This window comes from Schistocerca piceifrons, chromosome X (genome assembly GCF_021461385.2).
Source record: "Schistocerca piceifrons isolate TAMUIC-IGC-003096 chromosome X, iqSchPice1.1, whole genome shotgun sequence".
Classification (NCBI taxonomy): domain Eukaryota; kingdom Metazoa; phylum Arthropoda; class Insecta; order Orthoptera; family Acrididae; genus Schistocerca; species Schistocerca piceifrons.
In genome coordinates this window covers 250,254,575-250,274,964 of record NC_060149.1, presented here as the reverse complement: position 1 = coordinate 250,274,964, position 20,390 = coordinate 250,254,575, and the positions used below count along the sequence as shown (strand labels likewise).

At 43.0% G+C, this 20,390-nt stretch overlaps 1 protein-coding gene across 2 annotated transcripts in view; it reads right to left on the bottom strand.

The window, feature by feature from the left end:
• Positions 1 to 1,911: 1,911 nt before the first annotated feature.
• The window catches only part of LOC124723079, a 178,968-nt gene continuing 160,489 nt past the window's right edge, over positions 1,912 to 20,390 (bottom strand). Inside the window, exons 7-8 of one of the 2 annotated variants that reach the window (XM_047248255.1) lie at positions 7,004 to 7,150; positions 1,912 to 4,657 (exon numbers count right to left, since the gene is read on the bottom strand). In XM_047248255.1, the coding sequence (XP_047104211.1) occupies positions 2,257 to 4,657; positions 7,004 to 7,150 (2,548 nt within the window). In that variant the 3' untranslated portion in view covers positions 1,912 to 2,256. The remainder of the gene's footprint in view (positions 4,658 to 7,003; positions 7,151 to 20,390) is intronic. The other variant, XM_047248256.1, reaches the window with a different exon arrangement.

Genomic DNA, 20,390 nt, shown 5'->3' with positions numbered 1-20,390 from the left:
GGATAGTTTTCTTTGACTTTGAAGGATTGATTCATCATGAGTTCATGCCACAAGGACAAACTGTTAATCAATGATACTATTGGGATGTGTTGTGATACCTGCAAGAAAATGTGAGAAGGATGTGGCCTGAAATATGGCAAGACAGTTCATGACTCTTCCATCATGATAATGCACCTGCACATTCATCCATGTTGGTGCATGACTATTGCATAAAAAAATCATGCTGCTGCCTCATACTCCATATTCTCCAGACCTGGTCCCTGCAGATGTTTTTTCTATTTCCAAAGCAGAAAACCCTATGCAGATGGCGCTTCACATGATCCAGCAAGAGGCGTACCAAGACCGCTTCTAAAAGTGGAAATGGCATTGGGAGTGGTGTACCAATTGTGGAGGAGAGTATTTCAAAGGAGACCATGCACAATAACTAAAAGACAAGTGTAGAAAAATTTTGTGGACAAAGTCCCAGAATTTTTTGAACAGACCTTGTAAGATCAGTTTTCAATTGCCAAAATTATATATTTCTGCTTCACTGTTAGTGTGTAAGATAAATACTTGTCATTTTCAATGAAGTTCACAGTAACACAAGACATTTGTAGGTTATTTGCTTAGCTTTTCAAACTCTTGATTGATATGAAAAGCTAATTTCTTGACCATTTACCCAGATGAATGTTACCACTATACAGTGCCCAAGGATCAACTGGAACATCAAATTGTGAAATATATTTCTTAGCGTAAGTTGCATTCCCATCATCCTCCTGAACTCAGTCTCCACTAGCCCCTGGTTTATACTTGCCTCTATCCCATCTCCTATATCCATCTCATCCTCTCTCCTTGTGCCACACCAGATTCAGGTAATCTTTGGTGCTTTTCTACTACATCTTAGTTCACATTCACGTTCATTGCCTTACCTCTAGACCTTCAGCCATTCCCCTGTTCTGTTTCATTAAGTGAGGAGGTTCAGTGATAAGACACTGGACTCATATTTTGGAGGATGGCAATTAAATCTTCATTTGCACATCCAGATTTACTTACCAATCCTTCCCTAAGCTAAGCTTGTGCTCCATCTCTGATGACATCATTGTCAATGGGATTTTAAACCCTAATCCTCCTACTGTACTGTTTTATTATTCTTAGTACTCACCATAGCAACAATCACTATACATCCCACTAATCCTACAATTATTTAAATGTTCATTTAGTCTATTTATTAAGCTCCTTGATACATTGTGATGTTCTCATATTTAATTGCAGGCCTATAATATCTTGGCTCTTTATTTTTTTTATTTATTGCTAGTGTTATTGCTATTCTGCAAGCCCTTTCATTTCAAACCTGAAAATTTTTTATGTGTTTGTCCAGCTAGAGACAACAATCTACTATTCATTACATTTTCTCACAGTCACTGTTGTTGTCTGGCTGCTCCACAAAAATTCTGTTATGTCATGTAAAATCAGACAAATCTGACTGCTCATAAGTGTTACAGGGATTGGTAACACAGTATAAGAACTTAGATGAGAGAACAGTCTTAGCTGGCATTTGCTAGTACTATTTTTGTCATTAAGAACTTTGACAATTTTCAGTGTTTTTTACAACACTAAAAATATCATGAATCTTTACAGATATAAATAACTTCTGACAGACTTCCATAGTCATAATTTATGAATAAGTGCAGGATAAACATTGTCACATAAATTTGTGTTAGGTAGTGATTCATATATCTGAAGACCCATTGCTGCAAAATTCAAGTCAAGACATAACTGATAGATCTTCTACTAAATGTACTCACCAGATTAATGCAGGTTTGTTTCTTCCTACACTACAATGATGGGAATGAAAAAAAAATCACATGTAAATAACAAAATAGAGGTAACAATAAGAAATTCTTTTGTTTAAAACATTAAAAAATACTCATTTTTACACAGTATGTAATACACAATTTTTAACATGTGTAGATAATTTTTTTTGCATTTTTGTACTTAAAATGGCATCTGAATTATCCTCCTATTTGCTTCAACATAGAAACAACACAGCTGCAGCAAAAATATCAATGTGATATGTAACAACAAATGATACACTGAACAAAAACTGAGCTGACTCACAGAAATATAGAGTATGTTACAGTTTTAGAATCTGTATCTCAGTTTTGATGTGCTAGGAAGAATCATTTCATGACTGAAAGAAATCTGCATTTTAGTCTTATATACAATTTATTCAGCTGGATGTTTTTGACCCAAACAGCTGCTCCTCTTCTTGTACTTTTATACATTAACTGAACGAACTGTGACAACACCCATTACTTCTCCTCCACATTCTGATCTAGAACTATGGTTTCTTCCTCTTGTGCTGCCACTCTGGTGACTGGCAGCAAATTCAGATCCACTATGGCATCCAGAGTCCAAAGTAGCATCACTGTAGCAGGTTGAAGTTTGCTGTGTCTGAGACTCAGATTCTTCCTCAGTACTGGCATTTACTTGATACAATCCTTCTACGAAGCTCCTACTACTGTTGATGTTGTTTGGATTATTTGACAGTCTCATGGAGCTATCCACATTAGTCACTGTAGGGACCAAAAAATTTAAACATCTGTCACTAGGAGATGATGATGATGGGGAGTTAAAGTTTGTGCAGTGGGATGCATTAAGTCTTCCTGTAGTGTTTACCACATTATTTCCATTAAAGGTGTCATGTACTGTAATAAAATTTTTGTGATGCCTATGAGTGTGTAAAAGCTGGGGTTTGGCTATTTGCAGTGGCTGTTCAGGGATTGTTTCATACTGTGCATCAGGAGCCAGAAAATGTTTATTTCTTTGTAGCAAGGGAAAGCTGTCTAGAGGCTCACTGTTAGCTTTATGAATACTGTTCCTTTGCTGATGTATGTGAAGCTTACTCAGCTGCAGCACTGCTGAGATGCAAGGAGTTTCATCCTGGTTATTCTTGTTGCTCACTAATACTTCATCATTGGGTATTCTTCGAACTGATGAGGGCTCTGGGCTTGTAATGGTATCTCCTATGACAACATCATTGTTACAGTATACTGAATTGTGATTGTAATTGTTCGTTGCTACAAAATTGTCACATTGTGGCAGAGAGTGTGTTACCTGACATGTATAACAATTTTCGTTATTATCTGGTACATGAGAAGTAACACCAGCTTCACAGTCTGAAAGTGACATGGCTGACTGTTGGATATTTTGTGAAGTGTCATAATCATCATGAGATTTTAGTTCAATATGTTGCTTATTGCACAATAAATTATTATGATGTGATGCTTCCTGCTTGCCCACTGACAAATTATCTTTTGACAGGCTCCTCTGTCTTGTTAATATGAAATGAAAGCAACTGTTTGATAAAGTATGTTTTTGGTGATTAAAAATATCAGCTGTTGGATTTTTACATTCAGAATCAATAATTTCATGCTTGCACTTGTTATGATATTGATTAGCACTTTCTGATAATGCCAATTCATTTTCTGAAGTATTTTTTAAATTAACATGCTTTGTTGTGACACTGCTTCTTTGCTGTATGCCCGTTTGCTTCATATTAAGATGATGACTTTTATCTGATGTGGCAAAACACTGTGATACTTGGTGTAATACTTCTGGTTTGGGAACAATAGGCTCTTCTGCTGAAGAAGCTGTAACATTTTGTTTCTGTGGAGCTGAAGCTTCATCATAGAAAGATGAATCTGGCCCATCATTGTGAACAGACACATTACAGCAAGAAGAAACATCAGCAAAATAAACCTCAGATTCAGTTGGTTCATTTCCATTTCCATTTCCATGTGGAGCTTCATGTACAGTAAAAGCTGAACTTGCCACACCTTGCATTTGTGGTGAGCTGTGATTTGGCAGTCTTCCATCATCCTCTGGCTCTGAATGACCATCAGTCATTTCCAAATGATGTGGAGTCAATTTATCAGCAACATTAAAATCATTTAATGCTATTTTTTCAGACATACTTTGACTGCGGTATGCTTCTGTTATCTGACGTTGTTGACCAAATAATACTTGTATACTGTTTCGTGGGAAACTGGATGTTGTATTAATAGCAACAACATGAGTTGGAGATGTGTGCTGTTTCTTTTGATCAATAGAAAATGGTATGTTAGCAACTGATTTCACAGATGAAATATCTATCCTCTTCTTTGCTTTTCGTACTGGGAGTGTGTTACTTACTCTTTCTCTACTAACTGATGAATTTTTAGTATTTTCACTGCTACTGTCAGCTGAAGCAGGTAATTTTGATTCATCTGCATTTGTATAATTTTCAGTAAGCACATTTTTCCTAACTTCTTCCACATTTGTGTCATTGGAGCCTGCTGCCTGGAGCTGTGAATTGCCAAAGCAGTTCTGCTCTCCAAGAAACTGGCCTTGTACATGACAGTGTCTGTGAACATGACTGACACATGGTGGGCTCATAGAACTAGAATGTGGGAGCACTCCAAGGATAGGTTCATGATGAGCTGGACTACTATGGTTTGAGTATGGCGGTGGTGGCCCCCACATGTAGTAACCTGGACCATAACTCTCCACTTGTACAGATGCAACACCAACTCTCCTCTCTGCCTGGTGGTTATGCACGTCTGGATTTGGACGGCTGCTGAAACCATATTGACTGTCTGGACTGCTAGTGGTATTCCGGTAATTTTGACTGCTTTCTCTGAAAATTTAAATAAAAACAGAGTTAAATGAATTATATTTAAGCCAAATGAATTTTTATCATTCTCTTATTAATACTATATGAAATGTTTTGTTAGTTCAGAAAAATCTCACGTTTGGATTATTCTAACATTTTACATACAAAAGATATGGAAAAATGAATGGTTGTGAATTATTCTACTTATATGACTGTTGTTGAGATGTAATAAAGTACTTTTATTGTTAGATAATGGATAATTGAATTGTAAGTTGCCTATGCTACTGCAATTATGAATGGATGCTGCTGAAAGGGTTTTTCTACACTCCTGGAAATGGAAAAAAGAACACATTGACACCGGTGTGTCACACCCACCATACTTGCTCCGGACACTGCGAGAGGGCTGTACAAGCAATGATCACACGCACGGCACAGCGGACACACCAGGAACCGCGGTGTTGGCCGTCGAATGGCGCTAGCTGCGCAGCATTTGTGCACCGCCGCCGTCAGTGTCAGCCAGTTTGCCGTGGCATACGGAGCTCCATCGCAGTCTTTAACACTGGTAGCATGCCGTGACAGCGTGGACGTGAAGCGTATGTGCAGTTGACGGACTTTGAGCGAGGGCGTATAGTGGGCATGCGGGAGGCCGGCTGGACGTACCGCCGAATTGCTCAACACGTGGGGCGTGAGGTCTCCACAGTACATCGATGTTGTCACCAGTGGTCGGCGGAAGGTGCACGTGCCCGTCGACCTGGGACCGGACCGCAGCGACGCACGGATGCACGCCAAGACCGTAGGATCCTACGCAGTGCCGTAGGGGACCGCACCGCCACTTCCCAGCAAATTAGGGACACTGTTGCTCCTGGGGTATCAGCGAGGACCATTCGCAACCGTCTCCATGAAGCTGGGCTACTGTCCCACACACCGTTAGGCCGTCTTCCGCTCACGCCCCAACATCGTGCAGCCCGCCTCCAGTGGTGTCGCGACAGGCGTGAATGGAGGGACGAATGGAGACGTGTCGTCTTCAGCGATGAGAGTCGCTTCTGCCTTGGTGCCAATGATGGTCGTATGTGTGTTTGGCGCCGTGCAGGTGAGCGCCACAATCAGGACTGCATACGACCGAGGCACACAGGGCCAACACCCGGCATCATGGTGTGGGGAGCGATCTCCTACACTGGCCGTACACCACTGGTGATCGTCGAGGGGACACTGAATAGTGCACGGTACATCCAAACCGTCATCGAACCCATCGTTCTACCATTCCTAGACCGGCAAGGGAACTTGCTGTTCCAACAGGACAATGCACGTCCGCATGTATCCCGTGCCACCCAACGTGCTCTAGAAGGTGTAAGTCAACTACCCTGGCCAGCAAGATCTCCGGATCTGTCCCCCATTGAGCATGTTTGGGACTGGATGAAGCGTCGTCTCACGCGGTCTGCACGCCCAGCACGAACGCTGGTCCAACTGAGGCGCCAGGTGGAAATGGCATGGCAAGCCGTTCCACAGGACTACATCCAGCATCTCTACGATCGTCTCCATGGGAGAATAGCAGCCTGCATTGCTGCGAAAGGTGTACTAGTGCCGACATTGTGCATGCTCTGTTGCCTATGTCTATGTGCCTGTGGTTCTGTCAGTGTGATCATGTGATGTATCTGACCCCAGGAATGTGTCAATAAAGTTTCCCCTTCCTGGGACAATGAATTCACGGTGTTCTTATTTCAATTTCCAGGAGTGTATTTAATAATTTCAGTGTGGACATGAGAAGGACTATGAGCAAACATTTTTTGTGCTCATACCAGATTACTAGAATTCCAAAATAAGCGTTACTCTGCAGAACAGATTTTCAAAACTACAAACCAAATGGGGTGGCGCAATGGTTAGCACACTGGACCCGCTTCTGGGAGGACGAAGGTTCAACCCCGCGTCCGGCCATCCTGATTTAGGTTTTTATGATTTCCCTGAATCACTCCAGGCAAATGCCGGGATGGTTCTTTTGAAAGGGCATGGCTAAAATCCTTCCCTGTCCTTTCCTACTCCGATGAGACCAATGAACTTGCTGTTTGGTCTCCTTCCCCCAACAACCCCAACCCCCCTCAAAACAACATATAACAACCTGAAGACTACAGAGCTTCATTTGCTACTTTACAGATGATGTTCTCTTTCGTAGAAATGAGCTTATTTGTTGATATGACAGTGGCAGATTGGTTTAAAAAGAGAAATCCTATTTGTTCTCAGTGAAATATATTTTCAAAATCACCAGTGACTGAAAATACTTTAGCACACATATATAATTTTATTTTATTAAAGCAGGAATTTTACAACCCGAAAACCTGAATTATTTATTTTGCTGCCTTACATAACAGACATTACCTGGTATTTTGGTTGGTTGTATTGCCTCGAGCCCAGGGCAAACGACACCAGCTCCAGCCAGATGTAGGCCTGTGTGTATTTGAATTCCCATCTTCACCTGGGTTTGGTGAATATAGGTTACCCACTCTGCGTGGTGTCCAGTATCTGCTAGGATTTCAAAAAACAGCATAGATAGTGTCAAGTTAAAAGATTGGATTATTTATTCTGCATTTGAATGTAAGTGCAGAGAAAAAAATTACAAGAGAAACTAGAGGCAGGAAACAAATAAAAATGAGTTAAGTATCACAAGTAAAGTACCCAGTTCACTGCAAATAAATATTTTCACCTCAAATCACAACTGGGTCCAAATCTGCAGGCAGGTCATCAATGAAGTACAACACTTAACACTGAAAGCACATTTATAACTGTAACCAACATACAGTCAGAACAGAACTGCACTTCTGGATGAAGATTGCATCTCTTCATACAAACATCAAATACTCCAGAATGCTGCTCTTTATGCAATGATTAAATATTCCATAATATACAAACATTACAAACACAACATACTTCAAGAAAAGATAAATATTAAGTAACAGGCTTGAATTGGTGAGCTGCAGCACATAAGCCAGCAATGGTAACTATTATTTCACACTACATGCACCACAGCTCATAGCACTGATAACTCTCCTGGAGAAACAGCAACCCACTGTTTCAGATGTTGTCATTGGAGCCAACTACAGCGCCCTTGACCTAGATCTTGTCAATGGTTCTCTATGTAGTGGCACTGGTGGGTCCTTGTGTTCTGGTCATGCCATTATATTGTCTTCACTACTGTGAGCATAGATGGTAGCCCATTCCATAGAAGCTTAGTGATTCTCAAGTGGGTCTCCATGCAGAGGACGTGAATAATGTCTCTGTCCTTTTGTCGTCTTGATGAAGAATCATAATCCTTGACTTCATATGTGACATCCAATGAGCAACAAAGGATACGATATGGCCAAAACAAGCACTTTAGTAACTTTTGTGGAAGTCCTACTTTCTGCACTGGTGTAAAAATCCATACCCAGTCTCGTGGGATGCATCTCACTGGCTGGTGCTTCACATTATAGTGCTCTCAGTCTTCCTCCTACATGTCTAGGTTCCTTAAACCAGCTATCTGCCTTGCTTCTTTGGTGCTGTTGATAAGGTGTTTCACATATTCATCCTGAGTATTACCCGGTTAAAACAGGAACAATGTATCCATTGTCATTTCAGCTTCACAACCATGGAGCAGAAAGAATGGTGTGAATCATGTAGTGTCTTGCTTTGCTGTGGTGTATGTTAATGTCAATACAGGAAGTACTGTATCCCTATCTCTCTATCTGACACCAACATACACCAAGAGTGTACTAGCCAACATCTTGTGAAAGCATTCTGTGAGATGTTGGAGTAACGTTGAAATGCTTCAGGATAGCTGGTTGTAGAAGCTGGGATGATGAGCAACAATATCTGCCCCAATGGATCATATTTCCTCTTATACAATGTTCTGTTTGTTAATTGGAATTCTCCTTTGGTTGGTTCCTCCTTTTTCAAGGCTTCTGTGGTTTTCAGCAGAGCTGGATCTTCCCTCTGCTGGGCAGCAGTACCTTTTAATCCAGTGATGACTGAGATTCCATCAACACTTCTGTGTTCCAGCAAAGGATTCCTTGAAAGGCAGTCATGATCTTGTGTTTGCATCCACCTTTGTACACCACTGTGACATTGTGCTCCTTAAGCCTCAGTGTCCATCTCACCTGACAAACTGATGGATCATTTAGGTTAGTCAGCCTGCATAGAGAAAGGTGCGCATCACAAAGATGAATGGTTTACCAAATAAATAGAGCTGCAACTTGTTGTTACCCCACACAACTGCATGGTACTCTTTCTCAGTTGTAAAATAGATCGTTTTGGATTTTAAGGGTAATCTGGAAATGTTAACTATCATTTTTTCAGCACCTTCCTGAATTTGCACTAGAAACTAGCTCCCCCAAGATTTTTATTTCTTGGGCAGTTAGGAGACATATTTTTGGATTCATACAGAGGCCTGCAGCCTGAGTGCACTTTCACATGGTTGGCAGGCAGCTTAGATGTTCTTCAAATTTCTTGAAAAAACAACAATGTTGTCTAGATAGCAAAGACATATTTTCCAATTAAGGTATTAAAGAGGATATCCACCATACATTCATAGGTGGTTGGAGCATTGCACATTTAAAATTATATAACCTTAAACTCACAGAGTCTGTCATAAATTATAAAGACAGTCTTTTCCGAGTCAGCCTCATCAATGTCAGTCCTATAGCCTGCCTACACATCCATAGTTTAGAAATATTTTGCTTCTTTCAAGCAGTCTAGGGTGTCATCAATGCATGACAATGGATAGATTTCTTTCTTCTTCATTTTGTTCAGTTGTCATAGTCGATTCAGAAATGTCATGTGCTATGCTTCTTTTTCACAAGGACCACAGGAGAAGACTAGTAGCCCTCTGGAGATTTAATGATGTCATCTTGCAGCATCTTTTACTCTTGTTCCTGTATTATTCATTCAGCAGGCAGCACTCTATATGACCACTGCCTAATTGGTGTATGATCCCCAGTGCTGATAAAGTGTTATACCTTGGATGGCTTGGTGTACCTTTTCTGCACTCTGGGTTTGAGAGCATCTGAAAATTTACACAGAATGGCTATCACTCACCAACATTGTTCCTCAGTCAGGCTATTTCCTATGGGTAGTTTGATTGAAGCTTTCTCCCCCTGAATTATCTCTAATGGTAGCAGAGAATGATTCTTTGTTGATGACACTAAGCTGTCCTTCATGGATTGATTTGGCTGTCCCTTCACACATACCTTTAGAGATGAGTTCTGGCTGCTTGTGACAACTGGTGATTCACAGTTTTCCAAGACCACCTAACAATGCTTATGATTGTCACTTTCTTTTGTGAGCCTGGGTAGCTTTGTGCAATTGACAAAAGCTTCGCAGTTTAACTGAGCATCTCAAATGACCACTTGTCTCATTGATGATGGCTGGATAAAGTCTTTAGGATAAACAGCCAGCTAGAGCAATTTTTGTTATGTGTGCTTATTGGAATTCCTTCATCAGTCTGGAGCTCTGATCCTCCACAGTCTATGACTGCTTATGGTGCCTGCAAGAAGTCCCATCTGAGAACAACATTATGACTACTTTCTATTGGAATGACAGATTTAAACGGCTGTGTTCGGTCATTGATAATTATTCTTGCAATATGTTTTACTGTCAGCTGGACGTATGTCCGCCCCTGGTAACTGAGTGGTCAGTGTGACAAAATGTCAATCCTAAGGGCCTGGGTTCGATTCCAGGCTGGGTCACAGATTTTCTCCGCTCAGGGACAGGGTGTTGTGTTGTCCTAATCGTCATCATTTCATCCTCGTTGACATGCAAGTCACTGAAGTGGCGTCAAATCAAAAGACTTGCACCTGGCAAATGGTCTACCCGACGGGAGGCCCTAGTCACATGACATTTACATTTATTTTTAGCTGGACTTATTTCCCATTTGTGACCTTCAGCACAATTGCTTTCATCTTCTTTAGCTACTGTGATAATTGCCTGACATTACAAGAAAAGAAGCTCCTGAATTCACAAGTGCCTGGATAGGCTAGTCATCAGTGATGACATCAATGAGATTTCCTGACATCTTGGTGACTGTTGTCCATAGAGGATTTGCATCTCTGGCAGTCTCACCTTCACAGGTGGTCACCTTACTTAGTTTTCCTGAAGTTGGTGGCTATGCATGTGGCTGGTAGCTCTGTATGGCAATGGGAAAAAGCTGCAATGTATTGGGAGTGACAACATCCAGGGAATGGCAATGGGCTTTGTCCCACAGGTCAACTATGACTGGCAGGGAGAAGACTGTTGTGATGGTTGGTGTATTGCCATGTAATAGTGATAAAGCACTTGTCTTCTCTCTCTGCAGTAGTGTACAATGTGTCCAGCGCATCCATGGGGCAAACATATTGACATGATGTCCTCTGTCCTCCAAATGTCTGTTCTTCCATGGGATGCAGTACTTGTCAGTGGAGTTGGTCATATCTGCAGTGATCAGATGTTGCATTGTCATTTGATGGTTGTTGCATAAGTCTGAGTTGGCCACTGCGTAAGTCTGAGTTTGTCAAGTCCATTGACTAGTGGCAGAGATTGGTGCTAAAGATCAATACACCCTTCTTTAACATTCCCTGTTACCTCCTAATGCATGGGGCCTACATGGATGGCTGCTGTCTTTTGTTACTGTGACTGCCATACACTACTGTATCCCTTGTCTTCCTATCTGGCATATGAGAGAGGTGAATTCGTGGTGGTCTTCCACAACTGTCACAGAAACCACATTCTGCAACTGACCATATTTCTTTCATCCAGTTCTTTTTTGTAGCATTTTCTCAATTTGCTGGCACCGCTTGGTGAATTCCTCTGTTATGACATACTTTACCAGAAGATATTGGCAAATGTCTTCTGTGACTCCTTTCATCAAGTGTGAGATTTTGTTGACTTCTGTCATGATGGGGCATAGGCCAAAATATCTACATGTATGAGCAGGTCATTTCCCCATTATGTTGGTCCTGTTCTTAAATTGTTCTTTTAATAATCAGACTTGCTGCAGATTGTTGCCAAATGTTTTCATCAGTTTGGCCTACCTTCACCAAACAATGTCACATTGAAACCATAATCAACTCCAAATATGAAGGCAGGATCATAAGAAAGTTCAAAACTTAGCATCACTTGACACCAGCTTATAGGCAGAACAGAACTAAACTCCTGGACAGAGAATGCAGCTGTTTATACAAACACTGAATATTCCCAAATGCTGGTATTTATACAAATACTGAATATTTCAAAATGAACAAACATTACAAACATAACATATTTCAAGAACAGATAAACATTAAATGAGAAATAATTCCTGATGATTGGATTTGAACTGGTGATCCTAAGCACACCAGTCAGTGATGCTAACAATTATGCCATACTGCATGCACCACAGCTCATGACAATACTGATGAGAAACAAAGCAAACAAAATCAAAAAGAACTGATGTAATCATGAGAGTAGTATTTAAGAATTTTGAGACTTACATATTTACATCCAGCATTTGTGTTTAACCAGTTCAACAGTAATTTGGTGTATCAATTGGTGATGTGAACTAAGTTCACTGCTTTGCAATTTACATATTCAGATTCAAGGCCATTTTCAAAGTTAGTAGCTTCACAAGGTAATGGTGCATAGAAACTCCATACAACGTAACTGATATGCCTAGGAAAATGCCGGTGCCTAAAATGATTACTAAATTATCTTATATCTTAATCAGGATTGTCTACTGAACTGAGGAAAATGTGTAAAACCATTTTATATGCATGTCTGTCCACAGAATTTACTTTACTAAACAGAAAGAAAAGGAAGAAGCAAAAATAATAAACAATAATTAAAAAAGAGTTTTTGATTTTAACACAAAGTATTGAAAATATAACCAGTACCAAGGAACAATATTAATCTTAAGCAACATTAGATGATTTTTTTTTAAAAAAATAGTAAGAGGTTCTACAGAATGAGATTGCTGGTTGGAAATTCCATTAAGGCAAGAAAAGGAAAATAAATCTCTGTTTGCAGCAAAGAAAATACATGGCTCATTCATTTTCAAAGTAATGAAATGCAATCGCTTCTTCTTTAAGAAATTGTGCTTCTCATCACTGACACATATGTGGGAAAATTAAAGAGATGTGCTTTTGTGTTTCTGTTCATTATAAGTGACTGCAGGAAATGAAGAACTGTTGTCTCTTTTTCCTTGGATGTCCAAAGGCAGACATAATGATGAGAAGTTCTCATGGTTACAGCACTTAAGGGATCTGATAGGAAGAATCACCAAAGATGCTGAAGATCTTAAGCACCTCAGTGATGATGATGTCATTCATTTGCTTCAGTTTTAGAATTATTCTTTGCAGTTGCAGTTAAATTCTGCATTCACATCATACAGAGCTGTGAGACCTACATATATCAAGACCATCAGTATCATCCACCATGTGGGAATGAGGCTACCTATGGCTGCTTCCATCCACATTCTGTGGCTGGGCAGCCTCCACTAGGAATCTGGTGGTAGCACCTTGTGGTGTGTTATGTCTATAGATGTTTTGCTGTTTCATGATCATCTACATTCCAAACTGTACCTCATTAAATGAATCGCCCATGAACGCTTAAACCATTTGATATGTATGCCAAGCAGGGCCTAATGGTAGGTGGCATAAGGAAAATATTACCCGCAACCCAGAGTTGGAGTTGACTTCTAACCACTCTATTGAAGAGGCCCAAAAAAATTTAGGTTTAGCATTTTTAATTCTATTTTATAGAATTTTAAATAAACTCCACAACTAAATGGGTATATTCACTGATAGATGTAAACAGATGGGTTTTCATAGCTGCATTGTAACTTCTCCTGAGAATGTTCTTAAAATGTGTTTACGAAATTGGTGTACTCTGTCTCATGCGTAGTTACATATAACCTAGAGGAACTGGAACAGATGATGTGTATTTGTAAAGCAAAATGTTTCATGTGCTCTAAATTTCTGAATCCATTGTATATGTTACACAGTCCAGACAATACTGGTCAACATTATACAGCTACAAAGGATTAGAATGAGGTGTTATTCCACTGGGTCAGAACACATGAGAATTCTGGGAAAAGAAGTGGCTGATATGACAGAAGCATGTGCTGAAAATACTGTTGATTCATTGTGCTGTTGCCAAACAGACTATCACCTCAATGTTGATGTTCAGAGTCATACATCAGTGTAAATTCCATTCTAATGTAGAGGCTGTCAATCTCACTGTTTCCAAACATTCCTTCACAGAAAATATAAAGTAATTGGATGGAGAAAAAATCAACTCACCAAGTGGAGTGGCAGCAGGAAAACACACTTATCAATTGTATTGCAATTTACAAGCTTTTGGAGCCAGTGGATCCTTCATCTGACAGAAGGGTTGAAGGGGAAGGAAGACTTCTTCTGCCAGAAGAAGGAGCCACTAGCTTTGGAAGCTTGCTAACTCTGAATACATTTTATACATGTGTTCTGCTGCTGCCACTTGTTGAGTCGATTTTATATCTATCCAATTACATTATATTTTCAAAAGTTGATTATTTTCATTGATATACACTACTGGCCATTAAAATTGCCACACCATGAAGATGACATGCTACAGATGCGAAATTTGACTGACAGGAAGAAGATGCTGTGATATGCAAATGATTAGCTTTTCAGAGCATTCACACAAGGTTGGTGCTGGTGGCAACACCTACAACATGCTGACATGAGGAAAGTTTCCAACCGATTTCTCATACACAAACAGTAGTTGACCGGCGTTGCCTGGTGAAACGTTGTAGTGATGCGTCGTATAAGGAGGAGAAATGCGTACCATCACATTTCCGACTTTGATAAAGGTTGGATTGTACCCTACGTGATTGTGGTTTATCGTATCGCGACATTGCTGCTCGCGTTGGTCGAGATCCAATGACTGTTAGCAGAATATGGAATCAGTGGGTTCAGGAGCGTAATATGGAATTCCGTGCTGGATCCCAACCACCTCGTATCACTAGCAATTGAGATGACAGGCATCTTGTCCACATGGCTGTAATGGATCATGCAGCCACGTCTTGATCCCTGAGTCAACAGATGGGGATGTTTGAAAGACAACAACCATCTGCACGAACAGTTCGACGACATTTGCAGCAGCATGGGCTATCAGCTCGGAGACCTTTGCAGCAGTTACCCTTGATGCTGCATCACAAACAGGAGTGCCTGTGATGGTGTACTCAATGATGAACCTGGGTGCACGAATGGCAAAACGTCATTTTCTTGGATGAATCCAGGTTCTGTTTACAGCATCGTGATGGTCACATCTGTGTTTGGCGACATTGTGGTGAACGCACATTGGAAGTGTGTATTCATCTTCGCCATACTGGCGTATCACCAGGCTTGATGGTAAGGGCTGCCAATGGTTACACGTCTCGATCACCTCTTGTTTGCATTGACGGCACTTTGAACAGTGGACGTTACATTTCAGATGTGTTATGAGCCGTGGCTCTACCCTTCATTCGATCCCTGCGAAACCCTACATTTCAGCAGGATAATGCACGACCACATGTTGCAGGTCCTGTACAGGCCTTTCTGGATACAGAAAATGTTCCTCTGCTGCCCTGGCCAGTAAATTCTCCATATCTCTCACCAATTGAAATCGTCTGGTCAATGGTGGCCGAGCAACTGGCTCGTCACAATACGCGAGTCACTACTCTTGATGAAGTGTGGTATCATGTTGAAGCTGCATGGGTAGCTGTACCTGTACACGCCATCCAAGCTCTGTTTGACTCAATGCCCAGGCTTATCAAGGCCGTTATTACGGCCAGAGGTGGTTGTTCTGGATACTGATTTCTCAGGAGCTATGCACCCAAATTGCGTGAAAATGTAATCACATGTCAGTTGTAGTATAATATATTTGTCCAATGAATACCCATTTATCATCTGCATTTCTTCTTGGTGTAATAATTTTAATGGTCAGTAGTGTATTCCTTTACAGAGGAAGAAGATACATCAGTGCTACCCCTATTTAATTCAGGTAACACCGCCAAGGTGAATGGTATATACACTCCTGGAAATTGAAATAAGAACACCGTGAATTCATTGTCCCAGGAAGGGGAAACTTTATTGACACATTCCTGGGGTCAGATACATCACATGATCACACTGACAGAACCACAGGCACATAGACACAGGCAACAGAGCATGCACAATGTCGGCACTAGTACACCTTTCGCAGCAATGCAGGCTGCTATTCTCCCATGGAGACGATCGTAGAGATGCTGGATGTAGTCCTGTGGAACGGCTTGCCATGCCATTTCCACCTGGCGCCTCAGTTGGACCAGCGTTTGTGCTGGACGTGCAGACCGCGTGAGATGATGCTTCATCCAGTCCCAAACATGCTCAATGGGGGACAGATCCGGAGATCTTGCTGGCCAGGGTAGTTGACTTACACCTTCTAGAGCACGTTGGGTGGCACAGGATACATGCGGACGTGCATTGTCCTGTTGGAACAGCAAGTTCCCTTGCCAGCCTAGGAATGGTAGAACGATGGGTTCGATGACGGTTTGGATGTACCGTGCACTATTCAGTGTCCCCTCGACGATCACCAGTGGTGTACGGCCAGTGTAGGAGATCGCTCCCCACACCATGATGCCGGGTGTTGGCCCTGTGTGCCTCAGTCGTATGCAGTCCTGATTGTGGCGCTCACCTGCACGGCGCCAAACACGCATACGACCATCATTGGCACCAAGGCAGAAGCGACTCTCATCGCTGAAGACGACACGTCTCCATTCGTCCCTCCATTCACGCCTGTCGCGACACCACTGGAGGCGGGCTGCACGATGTTGGGGCGTGAGCGGAAGACGGCCTAACGGTGTGCGGGACCGTAGCCCAGCTTCATGGAGACGGTTGCGAATGGTCCTCGCCGATACCCCAGGAGCAACAGTGTCCCTAATTTGCTGGGAAGTGGCGGTGCGGTCCCCTACGGCACTGCGTAGGATCCTACGGTCTTGGCGTGCATCCGTGCGTCGCTGCGGTCCGGTCCCAGGTCGACGGGCACGTGCACCTTCCGCCGACCACTGGCGACAACATCGATGTATTGTGGAGACCTCACGCCCCACGTGTTGAGGAATTCGGCGGTACGTCCACCCGGCCTCCCGCATGCCCACTATACGCCCTCGCTCAAAGTCCGTCAACTGCACATACGGTTCACGTCCACGCTGTCGCGGCATGCTACCAGTGTTAAAGACTGCGATGGAGCTCCGTATGCCACGGCAAACTGGCTGACACTGACGGCGGCGGTGCACAAATGCTGCGCAGCTAGCGCCATTCAACGGCCAACACCGCGGTTCCTGGTGTGTCCGCTGTGCCGTGCGTGTGATCATTGCTTGTACAGCCCTCTCGCAGTGTCCGGAGCAAGTATGGTGGGTCTGACACACCGGTGTCAATGTGTTCTTTTTTCCATTTCCAGGAGTGTAGATTTTAGTATCAGTGCCATTGAGAAACAGCTGAAATCACTAAAATTAAACAAGGTTCCGATGTATTCCTCTGAAATGGATTGTAAAGACAGCATTATATATATATTAGAAAGTGTACAGCAGTATTTAAACAGTCATTCTTCACATGCACTTCACAGTTATTTTCAGGGTGCAGTTGTATTTTTAGATTTTGATGTAGAAAACTTGTTGTGGGTGGTAATGTCCATATCTCAGCCATGACTGCAGTCTCAGGCAACTGAAACCACACTGCGAGCAGTGGCACCAGTGCATGATGGAAGTGACAACTGGGTGGGGCTAAGGAGGAGGCTGCGGCGGGGAAGGAGACAGATAGTATGGTGGGGATGGCGGACAGTGAGATGCTGCAGGTTAGGCGGTGGGCTGGGCAAGGGAGAGGTGGGGAGGAAGGAGGGAGCAGTAGTGGAAAAGGAGAGAAATAGAGAGAAAAAGATAAATAATTATTGTCAACAATAGCGGACAGAGATTAATGGAAACTGATGACAGAAGGGTTATGCGATCAGAGGAGGTGTTGCACAGATATCACTCAGCTGTGTAGTTCACAAAAACTGATGGTGGATGGATGGCTTCAGATGACCCAGATTTGAAGCAGCCATTGAACTCAGGCATGTTGTGCTCAGCTGAATGTTGTGCCATTGGGTGGTCAATGTTGTTCTTGGCCACAGTTTGGTGGTGACAAGTCATTCTGGTGGACAGCTGGTTGGTTGACATACAGTCCCTGGCCAAATTATTAGACGAACTGCACATTTTTAATGTTGTTTGTAATAATTACATGTTGAGTACTATATTTAATGCGATTAATCAGAAAAATTATGACAGCTATTCAGGGAACTTATTACATTGTTGAATTTTGTATCTACACTCCTGGAAATGGAAAAAAGAACACATTGAAACCGGTGTGTCAGACCCACCATACTTGCTCCGGACACTGCGAGAGGGCTGTACAAGCAATGATCACACGCACGGCACAGCGGACACACCAGGAACCGCGGTGTTGGCCGTCGAATGGCGCTAGCTGCGCAGCATTTGTGCACCGCCGCCGTCAGTGTCAGCCAGTTTGCCGTGGCATACGGAGCTCCATCGCAGTCTTTAACACTGGTAGCATGCCGCGACAGCATGGACGTGAACCGTATGTGCAGTTGACGGACTTTGAGTGAGGGCGTATAGTGGGCATGCGGGAGGCCGGGTGGACGTACCGCCGAATTGCTCAACACGTGGGGCGTGAGGTCTCCACAATACATCGATGTTGTCGCCAGTGGTCGGCGGAAGGTGCACGTGCCCGTCGACCTGGGACCGGACCGCAGCGACGCACGGATGCACGCCAAGACCGTAGGATCCTACGCAGTGCCGTAGGGGACCGCACCGCCACTTCCCAGCAAATTTGGGACACCGTTGCTCCTGGGGTATCGGCGAGGACCATTCGCAACCGTCTCCATGAAGCTGGGCTACGGTCCCGCACTCCGTTAGGCCGTCTTCCGCTCACGCCCCAACATTGTGCAGCCCGCCTCCAGTGGTGTCGCGACAGGCGTGAATGGAGGGACGAATGGAGATGTGTCGTCTTTAGCGATGAGAGTCGCTTCTGCCTTGGTGCCAATGATGGTCGTATGCGTGTTTGGCGCCGTGCAGGTGAGCGCCACAATCAGGACTACATACGACCGAGGCACACAGGGCCAACACCCGGCATCATGGTGTGGGGAGCGATCTCCTACACTGGCCGTACACCACTGGTGATCGTCGAGGGGACACTGAATAGTGCACGGTACATCCAAACCATCATCGAACCCATCGTTCTACCATTCCTAGACCGGCAAGGGAACTTGCTGTTCCAACAGGACAATGCACGTCCGCATGTATCTCGTGCCACCCAACGTGCTCTAGAAGGTGTAAGTCAACTACCCTGGCCAGCAAGATCTCCGGATCTGTCCCCCATTGAGCATGTTTGGGACTGGATGAAGCGTCGTCTCACGCGGTCTGCACGTCCAACACGAACGCTGGTCCAACTGAGGCGCCAGGTGGAAACGGCATGGCAAGCCGTTCCACAGGACTACATCCAGCATCTCTACGATCGTCTCCATGAGAGAATAGCAGCCTGCATTGCTGCGAAAGGTGGATATACACTGTACTAGTGCCGACATTGTGCATGCTCTGTTGCCTGTGTCTATGTGCCTGTGGTTCTGTCAGTGTGATCATGTGATGTATCTGACCCCAGGAATGTGTCAATAAAGTTTCCACTTCCTGGGACAATGAATTCACGGTGTTCTTATTTCAATTTCCAGGAGTGTATTATTGCTTCATGACATTGGATTGTTGACTTATTGTAGGTATTAATATGCAGAGTACAGCATACAGGAAAGGACCTGCTCAATAGTGTCCTTGCATGTAACTGGTGTAATATTTTGCTCACTTTTATTATCAATTTTGTAATATCGACATCACAATTGATTGTTTAACAAACAGATATTACTAACTGTGACCTTTAAAAATAGGTAAAAGAGGGGATATTCCACCACATAAAAAATCTTATTAACACAAAAATGTATTCCAGTCAAGAAATTTCACAAAGGTTGGAAACATCAGAAGCTAGTGTGAGGCGCATAAAGAAGAAAATTGATTCAGGTGAAGAACTGAGCCCCAAAAGGAAGAATAAATGTCGAAGAAAACCAATTTTCACTCCAAGGTCAGAAAGTTTTCTCAAAAGAATTTGCCTAGAAAACAAATTTGAAACAACAAAACAGATAAAATCTCCAGAATGAGATTTTCACTCTGCAGTGGAGTGTGCACTGATATGAAATTTCCTGGCAGACGAGGTACTGGCAGAATTGAAGCTGTGAGGACGGGTCGTGAGTCATGCTTGGGTAGCTCAGATGGTAGAGCACTTGCCCGCGAAAGGCAAAGGTCCCGAGTTTGAGTTACGGTCTGGCACACAGTTTTAATCTGCCAGGAAGTCTCATATCAGCACACACTCCACTGCAGAGTGAAAAATCTCATTCTGGAGACATCCTCCAGGCTGTGACGAAGCCATGTCTGTGCAATATCCTTTCTCCCAGGAGTGCTACTTCCGCAAGATTCACAGAAGAGCTTCTGTGAAGTTTGAAAGGTTGAAGACGAGGTACTGGCAGAATTGAAGCTGTTAGGATGGGACATGAGTCTGCTTGGGTAGCTCAGGTGGTAGAGCACTTGCCTGCAAAAGGCAAAAGTCCTGAGTTTGAGTCTCAATCTAGCACACGGTTTTAATCTACCAGGAAGTTTCAGATAAAATCTCAACTGGAAGAGGCTAATGTGAAT